This window comes from Bufo bufo, chromosome 1 (assembly GCF_905171765.1).
Source record: "Bufo bufo chromosome 1, aBufBuf1.1, whole genome shotgun sequence".
NCBI lineage: Eukaryota > Metazoa > Chordata > Amphibia > Anura > Bufonidae > Bufo > Bufo bufo.
Window position 1 is genome coordinate 475,883,676 of NC_053389.1, and position 20,191 is coordinate 475,903,866.

The 20,191-nt window shown below is 46.9% G+C and overlaps 1 protein-coding gene across 2 annotated transcripts in view; it reads right to left on the bottom strand.

The window, feature by feature from the left end:
* Window positions 1-11,641: 11,641 nt before the first annotated feature.
* Window positions 11,642-20,191, bottom strand: part of TBK1 (TANK binding kinase 1) — a 73,067-nt gene continuing 64,517 nt past the window's right edge. For both annotated transcript variants that reach the window (XM_040409397.1, XM_040409388.1), the window contains exons 20-21: window positions 17,510-17,581; window positions 11,642-11,975 (exon numbers count right to left, since the gene is read on the bottom strand). In XM_040409397.1, the coding sequence (XP_040265331.1) occupies window positions 11,924-11,975; window positions 17,510-17,581 (124 nt within the window). In that variant the 3' untranslated portion in view covers window positions 11,642-11,923. The remainder of the gene's footprint in view (window positions 11,976-17,509; window positions 17,582-20,191) is intronic.

Genomic DNA, 20,191 nt, shown 5'->3' on the forward strand with positions numbered 1-20,191 from the left:
AGCCTGGGCTATATCAGCAAGTCTTGAGTGGGACTCACAGACTCCTCCCTCCTCCCATTGCAAGCATGGCCACATGCTGGAGGTAACTGGTGAGTTGTTTGCGAGTCGGCCTTATGCTCCTGTAATTTGCCCACTGGCTCCTGGTATCGCCCATATGGCTCAGGTAGGAGAGTGTAGGGTCCCGGGCTACTTGAGAAACCTTGTCGTGGTGTCCGGGCTTAGACATGTTCTACACCGTAGGACATGTTGACTAATCTCTCAATTTTAAAATCAGTTTGAGAATTAGTGAGACTGCAGAGTGCACCTATGTTTGTTATTGTTTTGTTACAAGGTTTATTGGACCATACAAGATCTCTGCCATTATTAATCTGGTTGCTTTTCGTCTTGAGCTTCCGCAGGCTTTGAAGATTTATAATGTGTTTCACAAATCATTGCTTCAAAGATATGTTGAACCTGCTGAACCGTCCTCCCTGCCACCACCTCCTGTCATGGTGGATGGTAATCTTGAGTTTCAGATTGCCAGGATAGGGAACTCACGTATTCTTCGTGGATCTCTTCACTACCTCGTGCACTGGAAGGGTTACGGTCCAGAGGAAAGAATGTGGGTTCCTGCGACCGACGTGAATGCCAGTCACCTTGTAAGGGCCTTTCACAGGGCGTATCCTGATTAAAGTCGGTCCTGGGTGTCTGGAGGCCACCCGTAGAAGGGGGTACTGTCAAGGTCCCTCCTGTGAGACAGGTGAGAAGATCGGATAGACTAGCTACACGTGAGGCTATCTGACAGGTCTCTCTGTTTTCCTCTATGTATGTTGTTGTTTGGCACAATCTCACCTCTCCTCAGGTGCCACTCATTTATTTTTGTTATATAAATTGCAACCCCACTTAAAACTTTAGGGGACATTTTATTAAAGGGTTCTCTAGGCTTTTAATATTGATGATCTATTCTCAGGATAGGTCATCAATATCAGATAGGCAGGGATCCGACACCCGGCACCCCCGCCAATCAGCTGTATGAAGAGACGGCTCAGTTTGCATGTGCCATCTCCGTTCCTGCTGCTGCTATGTCTATTGCAAAGAAGCAGCAAGCAGGAAGAGAGAAGGGAGGTGGCACGTGCACACTCCTCATACAGCTGATCGGCCGGGGTGCTGGGAGTCGGGCCCCCACCAGTCTCATATTGAGGACCTATCCTGAGGATAGGTCAACAATATTAAAAGACCGGAGAACCCTTTTAATTTCTCATTTTATTGCTGATTTCCTCTATAAGGGCTCATGTACACGACCACGTGCAATTCGGGAAACACAGCCTGTGTATCAGCCTCATCTCCTGGACTGATAGTGGCTCCTCTGACACAAACTAACTGCATCATAGTAATCTATGATGCGGTAAGTTCCTATCTGACCTGATGATGCGAGAACAGTACAACATACCCACAATCAGATAGGAGCTCACTGCATCATTAATATAATACAGTGAGTTCGGGTCAGAGGAACTACTGACAGTCCAGGAGATGTGGCTGACACACGAGTCATGTTTTCCGGACTGTACATGGCCGTGTGCATGATCCCTAAAACTGATAATAGCATATTAATCCCAGTTACTAAGGAAATACAGTGTCCTGACAAAGACTGCAGAGCTGCTCTGGGTCTGCTAAGACCCAGCAGCTCCTACAGTTACCTGCCATCTGGAGATGAAGTAATCGTCAGGACTGCAGCAGTAAGTGGCATTGCGGTCATGAAATACTAGCGATGGTGAAAAATTGTTTCTGCCTTCTCTGTGGGGAGTCTCTTACAACCAGCAACCCTTTCATGCAGTTAAACCCTTTCCAAGTAGTTGCAACCTCTCAAAAACATTTGGAGATATCTCTGGAGAATTATATGTGGACCACCATGATGTTTTAAGATGTTTGGTAGTCTGCAATTAGTTAAGGTCCTACTACAGCATCTCAATTCATATTAGTACTTTCATTCAGCCACTTTTTTGAATTCACTCCTGATTTTGGCTTCAAAAACTGCATCAGAAAACCTGAATGTGTGGCCATACCCTGACCAAAAGATAATTGTGCTTGAGCTTCAGATTACAAACAGCTCCCTACTTTAGAGAACAATTAGCTTAGGACTTGTTACTATCTCCCTAGGAACCAGAGTTTGATTTGAATATAGGGCAATATAGGGTGCATAAAGCAAGTCAAATGAGGTAGGGGACAATCTGATATGTTGCCAGAATCCCCTATATGGCAATATAGTGTTTGGTATGTTTTAATTAGACAATATTTTGGATGATGGGAACAGTATCTTAATAGCTACATACAGCTCCTGCAATTTTACAAGCTTTCCTTTTTTCTCATGAAAGTAAATTTACATTGATATGATCTTCGCTTACATCATTGTGTCAGATTTGCAGTTACAGAAATCTCTGAACAGGGGTATTACATTGTGTACACACTTGTTATGGCTTCCCTGGTGTTCTTTTGATTCCAACTCAGAATGTCCATCTAATGCATGGATCAGCAACCTTTGGAACGCTCGCTGTTCTGAAACTACAACTCCCAGGATCCTCCTCTCACTTCTATGAGAGTTACAAGAACAGCCGATTAAGAGTGCATGCTGGAAGTTATACATATACAGAGTGCAGAAGGTTGCTGATCCTTGATCTAATGTGTGCAGTGCCGGTGATATCATCAGTACCTTCTAGTGCACTGATTGGTTAGCTTGCACAAAAGCAGGGAGCACTCCACTGTCATGTACATAAGAATCCAGATGGCGGGACTGAGCATGTGTGACCACCAATATTGGACACCTAGTGTACGTTCTGAGAGAGAAACAAGGATTCCAATTAAGAAATGAGAGTAAATGATTACATTTAAAAGCTATTAACACCTTTTAATTATTATAACTTCTGTAAGGCTGAGTTCACACGGGTGAGATTTCCTCGCGGGTGCAATGCGTGAGGTGAACGCATTGCACCCGCACTGAAGCCGGACCCATTCATTTCTATGGGGCTGTGCACATGAGCAGTGATTTTCACGCATCACTTATGCGTTGCGTGAAAATCGCAGCATGCTCTATATTGTGCGTTTATCAAGTGCGGATGCGGTGCGATTTTCACGCATGGTTGCTAAGATGACATTCTATTCACTGTATTATTTTCCCTTATAACATGGTTATAAGGGAAAATAATAGCATTGTTTAATACAGGTATGCTTAGTAGGTGGTCAATTGAGGGTTAAAAAATAAAAAATCATTAACTCACCTTCTCCTCTTGATCGCGTAGCTGCCGGTCTCTTCTTACTACTTTAATCATGAGCTGCCGGCTAAAGGACCGGCAGCTCATGATTAAAAAAGTAAGAAGAGACCGGCAGCTACGCGATCAAGAGGAGAAGGTGAGTTAATTATTTTTTATTTTTTAACCCTCAATTGACCACCTACTAAGCATTCTGTATTAAACAATGCTATTATTTTCCCTTATAAGGGTACATTCACACGACCGTGTGTAAATCCTTTCCGATTTGCGGTCCGCAAATAACGGAACCGTGTGTCCGCATTCTGCGGACAAATGATTTCCGTATGTCTTCTGTTTTTTACGGTCCGCAAAAAACGGAAGGAAAAAAAAATAGAGAGAGAAAAAAATAATAATTATGGCCTTCAAAAATACGGAAACGGATCCGCAAAAAACGGATGACATACGGAAACCATTCCGTATTTCATCCGCAATTTGCGGATCCATTGACTTGAATAGTGCTGCGGACCGATCTGTACGGACAAAAGTAGGACATGCTTCATATTTTTGCGGAATAGAAATGTGGACACTGAATGTTGTCCGCACATTTTATTCACCCATAGGAATGAATGGGTCCGCTTCTATTCCGCAAAATGCGGAAAAAACGAGATTTTTGTATAACTTACCAGTAAAATCTCTTTCTCGCTCTTTCCTTGGGGGACACAGAAGACCTTGGGTATAGCTCATCTCCATAGGAGGCGTGACACTAAGTGAAAGCTGTTAAGCCCCTCCTCCACAGCTATACCCTCAGCCTGGAGAGAGAGACTGCCAGTTGCGTGTCCAAGCAGTGAGAAAAGGCAAAGTCCAACAAGGAACCAACAAGCCAACTACCCAACGGGTAACACAAACTCGGAAACCGTGTAGAGAAAAACAACGAATGGGTGGGTGCTGTGTCCCCCAAGGAAAGAGCGAGAAAGAGATTTTACTGGTAAGTTATACAAAAATCTCGTTTTCTCGCCCAGTTTTCTTGGGGGACACAGAAGACCTTGGGACGTTCAAAAGCAGTCCAAAAGGGGAGGGACCACAGCTCCAAGGCGAAGCACCCGAAGGCATCAAGGAACCGCCGCCTGCAGACCCAGGCGGACCAAGGCAGCATACGCCGAAGCCAGAGTATGCACCCTGTAGAACTCTGTAAAGCGTGCAAGGAAGACCTGTGGCCGCCTTGCTCAAATGCATGGCCGAAGCCCAATGCCTCCGGCCCAGGAGGCACCGACCGCTCTGGTGAAATGAACGGTGACAGCAAAGGCAGAATCCTGCCCTCGGTGCGGTAACCTCAGCAATAGCCAATCTGATAAAGCGGAGGAAAAACCACCCTGGAGTCCGTCAACTCTAAGCGCGGACCTCCAGGAAACCCAAGAGACCGAACGTCGTCAAGAGTCGGAGATCTCCAAGTAAAAACTGCAAGGCCCAAACAACGTCCAAATCGGTGAAGTGTTGAAGCGAAAGGCAAACACCACCTTCAGAAGGAAGGAACGGGATGTAGAACAGCCCTGTCCTGGGAAAGACAGAAGGCTCAGAACAAAAAGGGGCCATTCAGGCACCCGTCAGAGACACGACTGATACGGAAAAACACAACCGTACAGAACAGACGGGGTAGAGAGAACTTCTGTAACGGCTCCAAGGACAAGATTGGAGCGCCGAGAACTCAGTATGTAGTTCCCAGGGCGGTACCGAAGGACAGTACAGAGGAACCAAAGAGCCATTTCGAGTAAGAAGGTCTTGACAGGCCCAGAGGGCCGGGGAACGCTGGAAGAGGAAGAACAGCGCTGACACTTGATACCTCAAGTAAAGGAATCCCAGTCCCAGGTCCAGGCCGGACTGGAAAAAAGACAGAACCATGGGGAGAGAAAAAGTCAGAGTGGGGAATGCACAGCTTCCCACAGAACCCCAGATAAAAAAAAAAAAAAACATAAGTCTTACGACAGATCCTGGACGAAATACAGCCAGGAGCGGACAGTAGCGAACCCGCTGGAGTCGCCTGGCAAGCGGGCGAAAAACCAAATGTGATCAGGCGCAGACCAGTAACACGGGCAGGAGTCGACAAAACTGGTCCCGTCGGCCCCCGAGCAACGTTGTCCCGTATCCACCCGAGTGGGGGAGCAGAAGGACAGACGGAAAGGAACCAAAGGGTCCGCCCAGCATCCGCCAGATGCCAGGACAAGACAGGCTAAAGTCCATGCTGATGTAGCCATGTTCTACAGTCCCGGTGTAGGAGATCAAAGGACAATCTGGACCGAAAGGTAGTCCCCCCAAGTTACCGAGAAGGTAAGTCTACAGCAGGACCATTGTCTTAGAATGGACCACGCAATCTGCACTCAGCGGGAGGACAGAACGCGGTAGACTCGGTAAATAGGCACAGCTAATACAGCCAGTGTGAACAAGGGAGACAGTACGAGGCCAAAAGGAACACCAGAACCATCCACATGAACAACCATGCTCTCCCCAGAGGGGAGGACAGTGAAGGAACAACCTCTGAAGTCTGGCGGGACAGAAGCCACATCGGAGTGATCTGTACCGAGCGGGAGCCAAACAGAGCCGGCGAGATAAGGTAGTCGAGACAGAGGCCGGCATAACAGCCTCCAACCGAACGGAGGAGTGGGCAACAGGGAAGCCATAGGACAGCTCAAAAGCAGAACCCTGCTACACTGTGAGATGCCCGGTTCACCGCCTCGCAGAAGGCGAATACCCTGAAGAACCCAAGGCGGAGGTCCTCCGGACCTGGGTAATCGAGCACCCAAGAGAATTTGGGTGACCTTCCCGAGAAAAGCGGCCCGCACCTGGTAGCAGATCAGACTGAAGCGTAGAGGCGCCAAGAGGAAGGACTCATACCACACTACATCCGAAGAGGAGGAAATTGCAGCAGGCAAGGGAACCGCAGTCCTGCCAGAGCCAACGAAGAATTCGAGGGGCGCTCCAGACAACCGCACTCTCGACCATGTGACCACTAGCGCAGGGAAGCAATACCGCGGAAGGACGAATGGGCACGCATCTAGGAACCACGAACACTCCCTGGGATGAAGGGCCAACTAAATGAATGAGTACCACCCAGCTCCGTGCAGCAGAGAGCAAGTAGAGCCCGTCCGGGTCAGGTGGACAGAATGAACTCCTTAGAGATGAGTGCAAGGTTTGCGGCAAGCATCGTATCCCAAGAAAACAAAAGTATGCCGCAGGAAGTAGATGAGGCATACGTACGAGCAGCCCGTAAGCAGTGAGAAGGCCAACCCTACAGGAGGAGAAGGCATACACGGCCCAAACAACGCACAAGAACGTCCGCTCACTGCAAAAAGGTTAATTCAGCGAAAAGGGGGGCTCGCCACAGAGTGCCACAGCATGTACGGAATTGCAAAGTGCAACCTGAAAGGGAGTTATGCACAAGCCTAGTATAGCATGCGATGGAATGCAAACAGTCCGCCCCGAAAGGGGGGAAATTGTATCTGGCAAACTGCAGTCGGCAAGAGTGCAAAGGCCGGTCCCAAAAGGGAGTGATGCCTAAAGCCGTACCTACTTCAGAGAAGCAGGACATACCCTATAATCCAGCAGGAACGCAGGAGGTCCACCTAGTGAAAGTGGAACATGCACAGGGTTATCCTAGCATTAAGTGAGTGTGCAATAATACACCCAACACTGACTTAGCGAGAGTGCAACTACTCTGCCAATGAAGGGGGACATGTACAAGTCCAGCACAGCCATACAAGGACAGCCGTGAATCTCATGAGCGTGCCAAATTCTGCCCATGGAATGAGGGGTGGCCACGCACAAGGCCAGCACCGTATCCAATGGGAGTGCAAGCGTTCCACCCATGTTAGAGGGCAATGCTCATGGCCAGCAAGGTATCCGGTGAGAGTGTAGCATGCCGCCCAGAAAAAAGGGGGGGTAATGCACATGGCCAGCATCTCATCCAGGGAGAGTGCGTGCACCCGCCATGTATGGGAGTCATACACATGGCCAGCATCGTACTGGTGAGAGACAAACACAGTCAGTGAGAATGTGTGTATGTCACCTGAGGAAGGAAGGCATGCCCATGGCAGGCAGCGAATCCAGCGAGAGTGCGTACACCGCCCACGGAAGAGGGGTCATGCATATGGCCGACAGCGGATCCAGCGAGAGTGCAAGCACCCCGCCATGTATGGGGTACATGCACATGGCCAGCAACGTACCTGCGAGAAAACAACCACAGACGGAGGGATGTATGTATGCTGCCTGAGTCATGCCTATGGCCGGCAGCGAAACCAGTGAGAGTGCAGCATAGCAACATAGTACATAAGTACATCATAGCACATCAGAGAGAGTGCAGCGTTCCGCCTATGGAAGGGGGTCGTGCACATAGCCAGTACCGTATCCGGTGAGAGTGCAGTATTCCGCCTAAAAAGGGGGGTCATGCACATGATCGGCAACAGATCCAGTGAGAGTGTAGCGTTCCGCCTAAGAAGGGGGTCACGCACATGGCCGACAGCAAATCCAGTGAGAGCGCTGCGTTCCGCCCATGGAAGGGGGTCACGCACATGGCCGGCAGTGAAAGCAGTGAGAGTGCAGCGTTCTGCCTAGAGAAGGGGGTCACGCACATGGCCGACAGCGAATCCAGTGAGAACACTGCGTTCCGCCGATGGAAGGGGGTCACGCACATGGCCGGCAGTGAATCCAGTGAGAGTGCAGCGTTCCGCCTAGAGAAGGGGGTCACGCACATGGCCGGCAGCAAATCCATAGAGAGTGCAGCATTCCGCCTTTGGAAGGGGGTCATGCACATGGCCAGCACCGTATCCGGTGAAGGTGCAGTATTCCGCCTAAAAGGAGGTCATGCACATGGCCAGCCGGCAGCCAGGGAGAGTGCAGTATCCCGCCTAGGAGGGGGGGGATGCACATGGCAGGCACCATAACTGGAGAGATGATGAATGCTGCCTACGGAAGGGCCGCATGCACTTGGCCAGCGCCGTATCCTGGAAGAGGGCAGGAAAACCGCCTAAAAGGGGAAATGCCCTAGCACCGACGCAGGTTGGGAGCGCAACACTATGCCACCTGTGGAAAGAGGGCATGCAGACATGCAGCACTACTGATGAGGCTGCAGCGTCCTGCGCAGTCCAATAGAAATCTGTTATTATTTCTTTTTTTTTTTTTTAAAAACACAGCCTCTCTGAGGCTAAAGGGGGGCCACAGATAGTCAGGAAAAGGGGGGCCAGCCATACAGGCCCATTGGGAGCCGGCCTGTACCCAAAGGGTTAACATGGATCCGGCCTGGAGGGCGGCGGTGCTATCCCTTGGGGGCAGAGGAACCTCCCGGCGGGAAGAATTCGCGCCTGGAGAAGTTCCCGCCCCCTCCACCAGAGGCCGGAATTTTGCGGCCTAGTAGGCCGTGAAGCCGGGGTCTAAATTTGCGGCGCCCGTGATGTACCGCCGGGACCTGAGGCGGAGTGGCGCATCAAAACCGGCCGCGGGTGCCCACCCCGCGGGCCGGTCGGAATTGCGGCCCAGCAGGCCGCGAAGCCTGGGCCAAAATTTGCGGAGCCCCACCGACCGGCACCAACGGTCGGCCGGGGCCTGCTGGGCATAGAAGTCAAGCCCAAAGCCGGCCGCGGGAGCCCACCCCGCCGCCGGAAGAGTCAGGGGCTCGGAATGGCGGCTTGCCGGCCGCGGGAGCCCACCCCGCCGGCCGGAAGAGTCAGGGACCCGGAATGGCGGCCTAGCAGGCCGCGGAGCCTGGGCTAAGATTTTTGCGGCGCCCGGCCGCACCGGAATACCAATGTCGGCCGGAGGCGAGGCCTTACTCCACAGCAGTCAGGAGCCTCAGGCCTTGAGCAACACTCCGGTAGGAGATGTAGGGGGGGACCCAGAGACCGGGTGCCTGTGCTGATAGAGAAATAAACGATGTTGCCGCTTCTGTAGCTGGCTGTGGAGACAGCCACTGGCTGCATGTCCATGGGAGCCAGGCAGGGGGGGGGGGCAGAAGGAGATTGCCGCTCTGCGGCACCCCAAGGGCCAGCATAGATCCAGCAGGGGACTAGAGGCCCAGTATGGGGGTCCAGCACGCAGGAGACCAGGGAGGGGAACGTAGGGCTGGAGAAGCCTCTCTCTTACCACAGCCGTCTTCACCCTCGGTCCATTCCAGCAGGGTCGCCCCTTCAGCTACTGGCACCGTAGTGGCAGGACGCTGGAAGAGGGACTTGGCGTGCGGGCGACCCTTGCGCTGGCGGGATGTAGGGGAGCTGGGCTGCCCTGATCCACCTTGCCTTCTGTGGGGGAGGCAGTAGTGCGGGTGACCGGCACTGGCGCAGCTCAACCCCGGGAGAACAGAGAGGTCTAGTGCGTCTCTGTTGTCCCTGATGATCTGGAACAAAAAGAAAAGAAAAAAGTAAAAATCTAGTGTCTTGCCTCCTTGGACACTAAGCAAAAAACTGGCAGTCTCTCTCTCCAGGCTGAGGGTATAGCTGTGGAGGAGGGGCTTAACAGCTTTCACTTAGTGTCACGCCTCCTATGGAGATGAGCTATACCCAAGGTCTTCTGTGTCCCCCAAGGAAACTGTGCGAGAAAATAATACGGTCGTGTGAATGTAGCCTAACCATGTTATAAGGGAAAATAATAACATCTACACAACACCGAACCCAAACCTGAACTTCAGTGAAGAAGTTCGGGTCTGTGTACCACAGTCAGTTTTTTATCACGCGCGTGCAAAACGCATTGCACCCGCGCGATAAAAACTGAACAACGGAACGCAATCGCAGTCAAAACTGACTGCAATTGGGTACCTACTTGCGCGGGTTTGCCGCAGTACACCCAGGACGCATCCTGAACAAATCCATCACGCCCGTGTGAACTCAGCCTAATGGGTTTTTATCAATTTATTTTTTGGCTTCTGCAGCATGTATGTATTCCAATACATAAAAGCTGCAGTATGCTACTGATGACTCTCCAGTTCCTCTTTCTACTCTCTTGAACAATCTTCTAAGCTTGAAGCAGTACTCACACCAGCAGCTGCATATTAGTATGCACAGTTACGGGGGGAGTAACAGTGGGAATAATACTGGACTAGTAGGAGTAATGCAGTGCACTATTCGTTGGTAGTCACACATGATGTTGTATGACAACTCGCTAGGGAAAATATTTGCAAGCGGCTTTTACATACTGCCTCTGTATGAGTTGTGGTAGCAGTATGTATAGAAGGGCTACCACAACTACGAGAGATAGCTAACATAAAGGGTATATGCCAACCTGTGCATTGTGAAAAAACACAACGAAAAAGCAAGATGAAGAAGCTGGGACATGCTGCCTACAGTCATATTGCAGATGAAAATCTTTACTAGGAGGTCCAGAATCTGGAAGACTAATTAGGGGTTTAGCAGCCACTACTTTCTGCAAATATGAAAATTCTGTTTTGCTCAGTAAGAGTCTATAATATAATATAATAAATGAAGATCAGTAGCCTTGTTTTTTTCTTTTAGCAAATGTCTTCTACTGGCCCCAGAGTGACCATATATAATAGAGCACCTAGACTAAGACACTGCTATTGAAATAATACATGAACATGAAGCAAAACACTTTAGAAAAATACATTATACTAAATGTTTAATTGAACCAGTCATTAAGTTCAGATGTATTAATATATTTTTCTGTACACTATTCAACTGGAAATTACAGTACTTTATGAGTTCATGAAACTGGACAACAGCAATTGTAACCTAAAGGGGTATTCCTGTTGGTAAAAGTTATTAGTAACTTTAAAATTGGTGGGGGTCCTACCACTGGGCCCCCCACCGATCATAAGAATGGGTAGCTTGTACCGCCTAAGCCCCCCAAAATGAACGGAGCAGCAGGCTGAGCATGTGAACTGCCTCTCCATTCACCTCTATGGGAGTTCGGGAAAAACCTAAGCGTTGTATTCGGCCCTGGAACCCTCGTAGAGATGCATGGAGAAAAGCAGTGCACGTGCTCAACATGCTGCTTCTCATGATCGGTGGGGGTCCTAGTGGGAAGAGCCGCACTGATCTTACAGTTATCCCACCTCTTGTAGAGAGGGGATAACCGTTAACAATCGGAATACTGCTTAAAGCCTCATGCACGCGACCGTTGTGTGCATCCGCGTCCGTTCCGTCATTTTTCACAGTTTAGCGGAGGTCCCATTCATTTCTATGGAGCTGTGAAAAAAAACTGATAGTCCTCTGTTTTTTCTCCGCATCAGCGATTCCAGTCCGTCAAAAAAATATAACCTGTCCTATTCTTGTCAGTAAAAAACGGAGGACGGACCCATTCAAGTCAATGGGTCCGTCAAAAAAAATGGATGCACAACTGGTATGTCATCCGTGTCCGTTTTTTTCTACAAGACCTTGGTGCAATAAAATTACACTTTTCATTAACATTCCTTTTTTTCCCCCTGTCAGACAAAAAATAGGAAGACACAAGGAAACACAACTGAAGCAAATCGGACACGGACCACTGAAGCCAAATCACTGACAGTAAAAAAAAACAAAAAAACACTGTCGTGTGCATGAGGCCTAAATCAAATGAATGAACCCAAACACTGCCATATATTCACATTATAGTACATATATACATATATCTCTGGCACTGAAATTACAGGAAAGGAAGCAGGCAAGGGTTAAGGTCCAAAGAAATGCCACATGAGGCTAGTGGTTGATCAACACATTCCGAATAGCAGACTATATGCAATCCACATTTCGAAAGCCACCATCCATGGTCAAAGCCCCAAATCTATGAAAATAAAGCAAACAAAACATGAGTAAAATATAATTACAGTACTTAAAAATTCGGGATATTATATATATATATATATATATATATATATATATATATATACAGAGTCATGTGAAAAAATTAGGACACCCTTTGAAAGCATGTGGTTTTTTGTAACATTTTTAATAAATGGTTATTTCATCTCCGTTTCAACAATACAGAGAGATTAAAGTAATCCGACTAAACAAAGAAAACTGAAGAAAAGTCTTTTCAAGATCTTCTGTAAATGTCATTCTACAAAAATGCCTATTCTAACTGAGGAAAAAGATAGGACACCCTTGCCCCTAATAGCGAGTGTTACCTCCTTTGGCTGAAATAACTGCAGTGAGACGGTTCTTGTAGCCATCTACCAGTCTTCGACATCGGTCTGAGGAAATTTTACCCCACTCCTCAATGCAGAACTTTTTCAGCTGTGAGATGTTTGAGGGGTTTCTTGCACGTACAGCCCTTTTCAAGTCACCCCACAGCATCTCAATGGGATTCAAATCTGGACTTTGACTTGGCCATTCCAGGACTCTCCATTTCTTCTTTTTCAGCCAATCTTTGGTTGATTTACTAGTATGTTTTGGGTCATTGTCATGTTGCATGGTCCAGTTCCGCTTCAGCTTTAATTTTCTAACTGATGGTCTCACATGTTCTTCAAGCACCTTCTGATACACAGTAGAATTCATCGTGGATTCTATGATGGTGAGCTGACCAGGTCCTGCTGCAGCAAAGCAGCCCCAAACCATGACACTTCCACCTCCATGCTTCACAGTTGGTATGAGGTTCTTTTCTTGGAATGCTGTGTTTGGTTTACGCCAAACATGTCCTCTGCTGTTGTGTCCAAATAATTCAATTTTGGACTCATCTGTCCAAAGAACATTATTCCAGAAGTCCTGGTCTTTGTCAACTTTATCGCTGGCAAATGTCAGTCTGGCCTCGATGTTTCTCTTGGAAAGCAAAGGTTTCCTCCTTGCACACCTCCCATGCAAGTTAAACTTGTACAGTCTCTTTCTGATTGTAGAGGCATGTACTTCTACATCAACAGTAGCCAGAGCCTGCTGTAGTTCTCGAGATGACACTTTAGGGTTTTTGGATACCTCTTTTAGCATCTTGCGGTCTGCTCTTGGGGTGAACTTGCTGGGGCGACCAGTCCTGGGCATGTTGGCAGTTGTTTTGAAAGCCCTCCACTTGTAGACTATCTTCCGGACAGTGGAATGGCTGATTTCAAAATCTTTTGAGATCTTTTCAAATCCCTTCCCAGACTCATAGGCTGCTACAATCTTTTTTCTGAAGTCCTCTGACAGCTCTTTTGCTCTCACCATGGTGCTCACTCTCACTTCAACAGTCAGGAGCACACCAAACTAAATGTCTGAGGTTTAAATAGGGCAAGCCTCATTCAACATGCAGAGTAACGATCTACTAATTATGTGCACCTGGTGTGATATACCTGTGTGAGATCTGAGCCAATTTAAGAGGGAATACATGTGAGGGTGTCCTATCTTTTTCCTCAGTTAGAATAGGCATTTTTGTAGAATGACATTTACAGAAGATCTTGAAAAGACTTTTCTTCAGTTTTCTTTGTTTAGTCGGATTACTTTAATCTCTCTGTATTGTTGAAACGGAGATGAAATAACCATTTATTAAAAATGTTACAAAAAACCACATGCTTTTAAAGGGTGTCCTAATTTTTTCACATGACTGTATATATATATATACACATACACACACACACACACATACAGTACAGACAGACCAAAAGTTTGGACACACCTTCTCATTCAAAGAGTTTTCTTTATTTTCATGACTAGGAAAATTGTAGATTCACACTGAAGGCATCAAAACTATGAATTAGGGCTGCACGATATGGGAATTTTGTGCGATTGCGATTAGGGCCCTAAAAATTGCGATAACGATGTGCGATGCGATATTTTAAGGGAATTGTGCTAGAGGTCTATTTGCTTGGATTTTCCCATATGAGCCGCTGACGCGGCTGGGTATGACAGTTATGGGGGATCTGTGGATGGCGCTGTTATGTGGGGGATCTGTGGATGGCGCTGTTATGTGGGGGATCTGTGAATGGCGCTGTTATGTGGGGGATCTGTGGAGGACGCTGTTATGTGGGGGATCTGTGGAGGATGCTGTTATGTGGGGGATCTGTGGAGGACGCTGTTATGTGGGGGATCTGTGGATGGCGCTGTTATGTGGGGGATCTGTGGAGGACGCTGTTATGTGGGGGATCTGTGGATGGCGCTGTTATGTGGGGGATCTGTGGATGGCGCTGTTATGTGGGGGATCTGTGGAGGTGTAGAACTGTGGAGGACGCTGTTATGTGGGAGATCTGCGGAGGACGCTGTTATGTGGGAGATCTGCGGAGGGCGCTGTTATGGGGGACCTGCGGAGGGCGCTGTTATGGGGGACCTGCGGAGGGCGCTGTTATGGGGGACCTGCGGAGGGCGCTGTTATGGGGGACCTGCGGAGGGCACTGTTATGGGGGACCTGCGGAGGGCACTGTTATGGGGGACCTGCGGAGGGCGCTGTTATGGGGGACCTGCGGAGGGCGCTGTTATGGGGGACCTGCGGAGGGCGCTGTTATGGGGGACCTGCGGAGGGCACTGTTATGGGGGACCTGCGGAGGGCACTGTTATGGGGGACCTGCGGAGGGCACTGTTATGGGGGACCTGCGGAGGGCACTGTTATGGGGGACCTGCGGAGGGCACTGTTATGGGGGATGTGTGCTATGACACATGGGGCCACGAGGGGGGCCAGCATAAGACACACATATAGCATCTTATGCTGGTCCCCCTCATGGCCCCATGTGTCCCTTCATGTGTTAACTCTCCTATTCATAAAATGGCCAGCCTCTGTACTTTCACAGTTTCACTATGAATGCACTCACACTGCAGAGAGCGGCAGAGAGCGAGCCGGCCGGCGCATGACTGACGTCACTGTCACGCTCCTCCCACCTAATTCAGGAAGCAGGAGCGTGACTAAGTGACGTCAGTCACGCGCCGGCCGGCTGCCTCGCTCGCTCCCGCTCGTCGCTGCAGTGCATTCATCGTGAAAGTAAGTACAGAGGCTGGACCTGTTATGTTATCAATAGGACAGAGGACTTTTTTTTATCAATAGGGGCCCCTTAATATATAATAATCGCGGCATTTTCGGCTCGGCCGAATCGCCAAACCGCATTTGCCGATTATCGCGGTTCGATTACTTTAGCGATATATCGTGCAGCCCTACTATGAATTAACACATGTGGAATTATATACATAACAAACAAGTGTGAAACAACTGAAAATATGTCATTCTAGGTTCTTCAAAGTAGCCACCTTTTGCTTGGATTACTGCTTTGCACACTCTTGGCATTATCTTGATGAGCTTCAAGAGGTAGTCCCCTGAAATGGTTTTCACTTCACAGGTGTGCCCTGTCAGGTTTAATAAGTGGGATTTCTTGCCTTATAAATGGGGTTGGGACCATCAGTGGCGTTGAGGAGAAGTCAGGTGGATACACAGCTGATAGTCCTACTGAATAGACTGTTAGAATTTGGATTATGGCATTACTTTAAGAAATTAAGGTCAGTCAGTCAGCCGAAAAATTGGGAAAACTTTGAAAGTAAGGGCTATTTGACCATGAAGGAGAGTGATGGGGTGCTGCACCAGATGACCTGTCCTCCACAGTCACTGGACCTGAACCCAATCGAGATGGTTTGGGGTGAGCTGGACCGCAGAGTGAAGGCAAAAGGGCCAACAAGTGCTAAGCATCTCTGGGAACTCCTTCAAGACTGTTGGAAGACCATTTCAGGGGACTACCTCTTGAAGCTCATCAAGAGAATGCCAAGAGTGTGCAAAGCAGTAATCAAAGCAAAAGGTGGCTACTTTGAAGAACCTAGAATATGACATATTTTCAGTTGTTTCACACTTGTTTGTTATGTATATAATTCCACATGTGTTAATTCATAGTTTTGATGCCTTCATAGTCATGAAAATAAAGAAAACTCTTTGAATGAGAAGGTGTGTCCAAACTTTTGGTCTGTACTGTATATATATATATATATATATATATATATATATATATATAAAAATAAAAAACAGTATGCAAAGGAATGATCATGAGCAAAAAATTTAACATATCATTAAATATATTTTCCCATAAAATACATTTATCATCTACATATCTCTCTCAGTCCCATAGACTATGACTAGAGTGGCAGTGCACATGCTTGACCACCACTCCATTCAAACTCATCCTTACCACAGTCACTTGGTGAGGAGGAAAAGAGGACTTCTGTTCTAGAGATCGTTAGAGGTTCTAGTAATCATTGCATTTGTGACCTATTTTTTGTGGGGAGCCTCATTTAATATCTCTAATATTAATGACAACCCCACCCTCAATTTCACTACATGGCATTGTGATGGAGAATTAGCATAGCTCCCTCTGAAAACATAGACTGCTGGCCGATCTGTGGTTTGCAATGAAACATTTTAATTGTTGGGATCAATAAAAGGCAAAATTGCATAGAAAATGATGCCCATTCCTAGATAACAGAACAGGTAATCAGACCATGAAACTGTAAGGCAGGGTTTTCATGGGGAGCTTGCAATGCAGCACCCACAACACTGCCCACCTGCAGCAGCCAACGGCCAGATGGGTTTGAAGGTAATACCTCCATGAACCCACACATTCAAGTGGCCACAGTCAACAGGATTGCAGCGGCAAGTGGAAACCCAGCAAAAAGTGGCCATAGACATGAGTATCAACATGACATAATCTGACATCTTTACATCTATAATTACCTTAAGGGCTCGTTCATACGAACGTATTTTGTGTTCCGTATACGGGCCGTTTTCTGTGTTCCACATATGGTCCATATACAGAACCATTCATTTCAATGGGTCCGCAAAAGATGCGGACAGCACTCTGGGCTGTCCGCATCCGTTGCTCCGTTCCGTGGCCCCGCAACAATTATGAGCCCTGTCCTATTCTTGTCCGTTTTGCGGACAAGAATAGGCATTTCTATAATGGGCCTCCTGTTCCGTTCCACAAATTGCGGAAGGCACGCAGACGGCATCCGTTTTTTGCGGGATCCGCAATTTGAGAACTGCAAAAAACGGCATGGTCGTGTGAACGAGCCCTAAGGCTGTATTACAGTGGCTATTTTGTCCGAAAAGAGCTGAACGCTCGTCTTGCAATGTAATACTGCCACCGTTTGCCTGATGAATGAGCAAACGCTCATTAATCGGGCAATTCAGATTTTTAAGCATCCTGCCGGCGGCAGAATGTGAGGTCTAGTAGCGATCTGCAGCCGGCAAACAACTAGACAGTATGGAGACGAGTGATGGCATAGCACAAGCTCCTCCCCATGCTGTGGAGGAGATCTCTGCATGTAATAGCAGCGGTCTCCCCCACTAGTTAGCAGGTGATTGATGGCAGAGAACACTTCCCTCACGACAGGCTTTAGAGAATGGACATAAAAAACATTTCTTTCAGAATAAAGGTTTGTGCTGTTTACCTTTCCAAGATGTGGTTATTTTCCGCCAGCTCTTTGACAACTCCTTCCATCTCTTCTTTTAATTTCCGCATTCTAATTAAAAAATAAATAAATTATATTTTTTGTGTGTGTGACATTTAATCATCTCAAGATGATCAAGTGTAAAAGTGACTTGACTAAATGCCTAGCGTGGTACACAAAGGTAAGTATAGACAGAAAAATAAGTGCTAATGATTGGAACACCAAAGCTGAAACATATCCTTATATGGTATACTATGTACAATTATACTGTACCTACTACCGTAAGTATAACTATTTTTCACTCTAAAGTCACATGCAGCGATCACCTCCATGGTATGAGGACTAACAATGGCTACCTCTATCCCTCAACCTCATACAATGGCTACCACTATCCCTCAACCTCATACAGCTGCTTTGTTTTTGGGCAGCAGATCGCTGTTTAGACAGCACAACCTGCTCCCCAGAAATGATAATTTACTTGTCTGCAACAACCACCATTTCACCCAATGAACAAGCCTTTCGCTCGTTCAGTAGGTGATCTGTGGCACCTTTAGATGGGCAGATTAGCATGAATAAATATTCGAGGGAACGTTCTCCCCTGATAATCTGCCGACAGTTGAGCTGTGTAGACCCGCTTTAAGTATCATATGACAAAAAGATGGGGATAAGACAGAACAATGGAGATCCTGTACAGAGTGGGACTTTAACTGTGTCTGTTGTGGAATAAAAAAGCAGAAACATGTAAAACAAGTATACTCCAAAATAAAGAAAAAACTCTTTAACCCCTTAAGGACACATGACGTACCGGGCGGCGGTGATCGGAACAAGGTGCCTGCTCAAATCATTGAGCAGGCACCTCGGCTAAATGCGCGGGGGGGTCCCGTGACCCCCCCGTGTCGGCGATCGACCGCAAACCGCAGGTCAATTCAGATCTGCGGTTTGCTGCTTTCTATAGTGCGGCAGCGGTGCCATCGGATCCCCATGGGGCTGTGGGGGGACCCGATGGCATGGAAGGCAGCGCGATGCCTTCCTGAGGCATCTGCGCTGCCTTCCGGTGACGAGCCTGTGAGATCCAGCCCCCTGGATCTCACAGGCCCCGGAAGCTGTATGAGTAATACACACAGTATTACTCATACAGCCAATGCTTTCCAATACAGAAGTATTGGAATGCATTGTAAAGGAATATACCCCCAAAAGTTCAAGTCCCAAAGTGGGACAAAAAATAAAGTGAAAAAAAAAAGTTTCAAAAATAAAGTTTTCCCCCCCAAAAATTAAAAGTTTCAAGTAAAAATAAACAAAAACGTCATTTTCCCCAAATAAAGCTAAAACAAAATTTGGTAAACAATAGGGGGAAAAAAAAGGAAAGGATACATATTATGTATCGCCGCGTCCGTATCGACCGGCTCTATAAACATATCACATGACCTAAACCCTCAGATCAACACCGTAGCAAAAAAAAAAAATTTAAACTGTGCTAAATAAACAATTTTTTTGTCACCTTACATCACAAAAAGTACAACAGCAAGCGATCAAAAAGGCGTTTGCCCACCAAAATAGTACTAATCTAACCGTCACCTCATCCCGCAAAAAATGAGCCCCTACCTGAGACAATCGCCCAAAAAATAAAAAAAACTATGGCTCAGAATATGAAGACACTAAAACATCATTTTTTTTGTTTGAAAAAAAGCTGTTATTGTGTAAAACTTACATAAAAAAAGTATACATATTTGTTATCACCGCGTTCGTATCGACCGGCTCTATAAAAATATCACATGACCTAACCTCTCAGATGAACACCGTAAAAAATAAAAACTGTGCTAAATAAACCATTTTTTTGTCACCTTACATCACAAAAAGTGTGCTCAATTTATGGACTTGCATAGTGGGATTATAATCATAATCTACAGCGCTTGGAAAAGAATCAAAAATGAAACAGATTACAAAGACCCGAAAGACACAGCACCTGGAGAGGAACGCCCACAGGATCAAGGAAAAGGCAAGCACTAAATCTTGCTGCAACCAACTAAGGTCCATTGAAAGTGTATGTGCGTGACTCGATATTCACAGTGCCTGGGTCAATGATTATATCTGTGTATGAATAATACAAACACGTGGGATGCGAAAACTCAAGTTTGACACTCTATAAAGATTCGACTTGTGTTATATCCAAAAGAAGGCCGCAACCAGGCCATGCCAAACAAGCTACACCACGTGGGACGCTGAACTCAGATCCAGTACGTCATAGTGGAAAACTCCATGTATACTACAGTGCTGGCTACAAATAAGCCAAGTAAAAATTTATGATTATCTTTTCATCGAATATTGTTTCCTCCTATTGATTAATACCATCTGAAAACGTGGGACGCCACGAACTGGTTTTAATTGAGAGAGTTCAAGCCGACTATTTAAATAGAAAAACTGAAAAATTCATTTGAAAAATTCCTATATTTAATTCGCCTTAACCCTTTGTGGTATTGGACATTTTATCTGAAGTTATTCCCCTCTTTTTTACATTGGATATTTTATCTAAGCTTTGTCTCCATTTTATGTACTATATTGTATAGCATTGCCTGTATTTTTACGGTGTGTATTAGAATATTCCTATATTATATTATAGTTGCTTTTTATGTTTTTATTGCTATAGAGGTGTTTAATACATTGTACTGTTCTAACTTTCGTGTC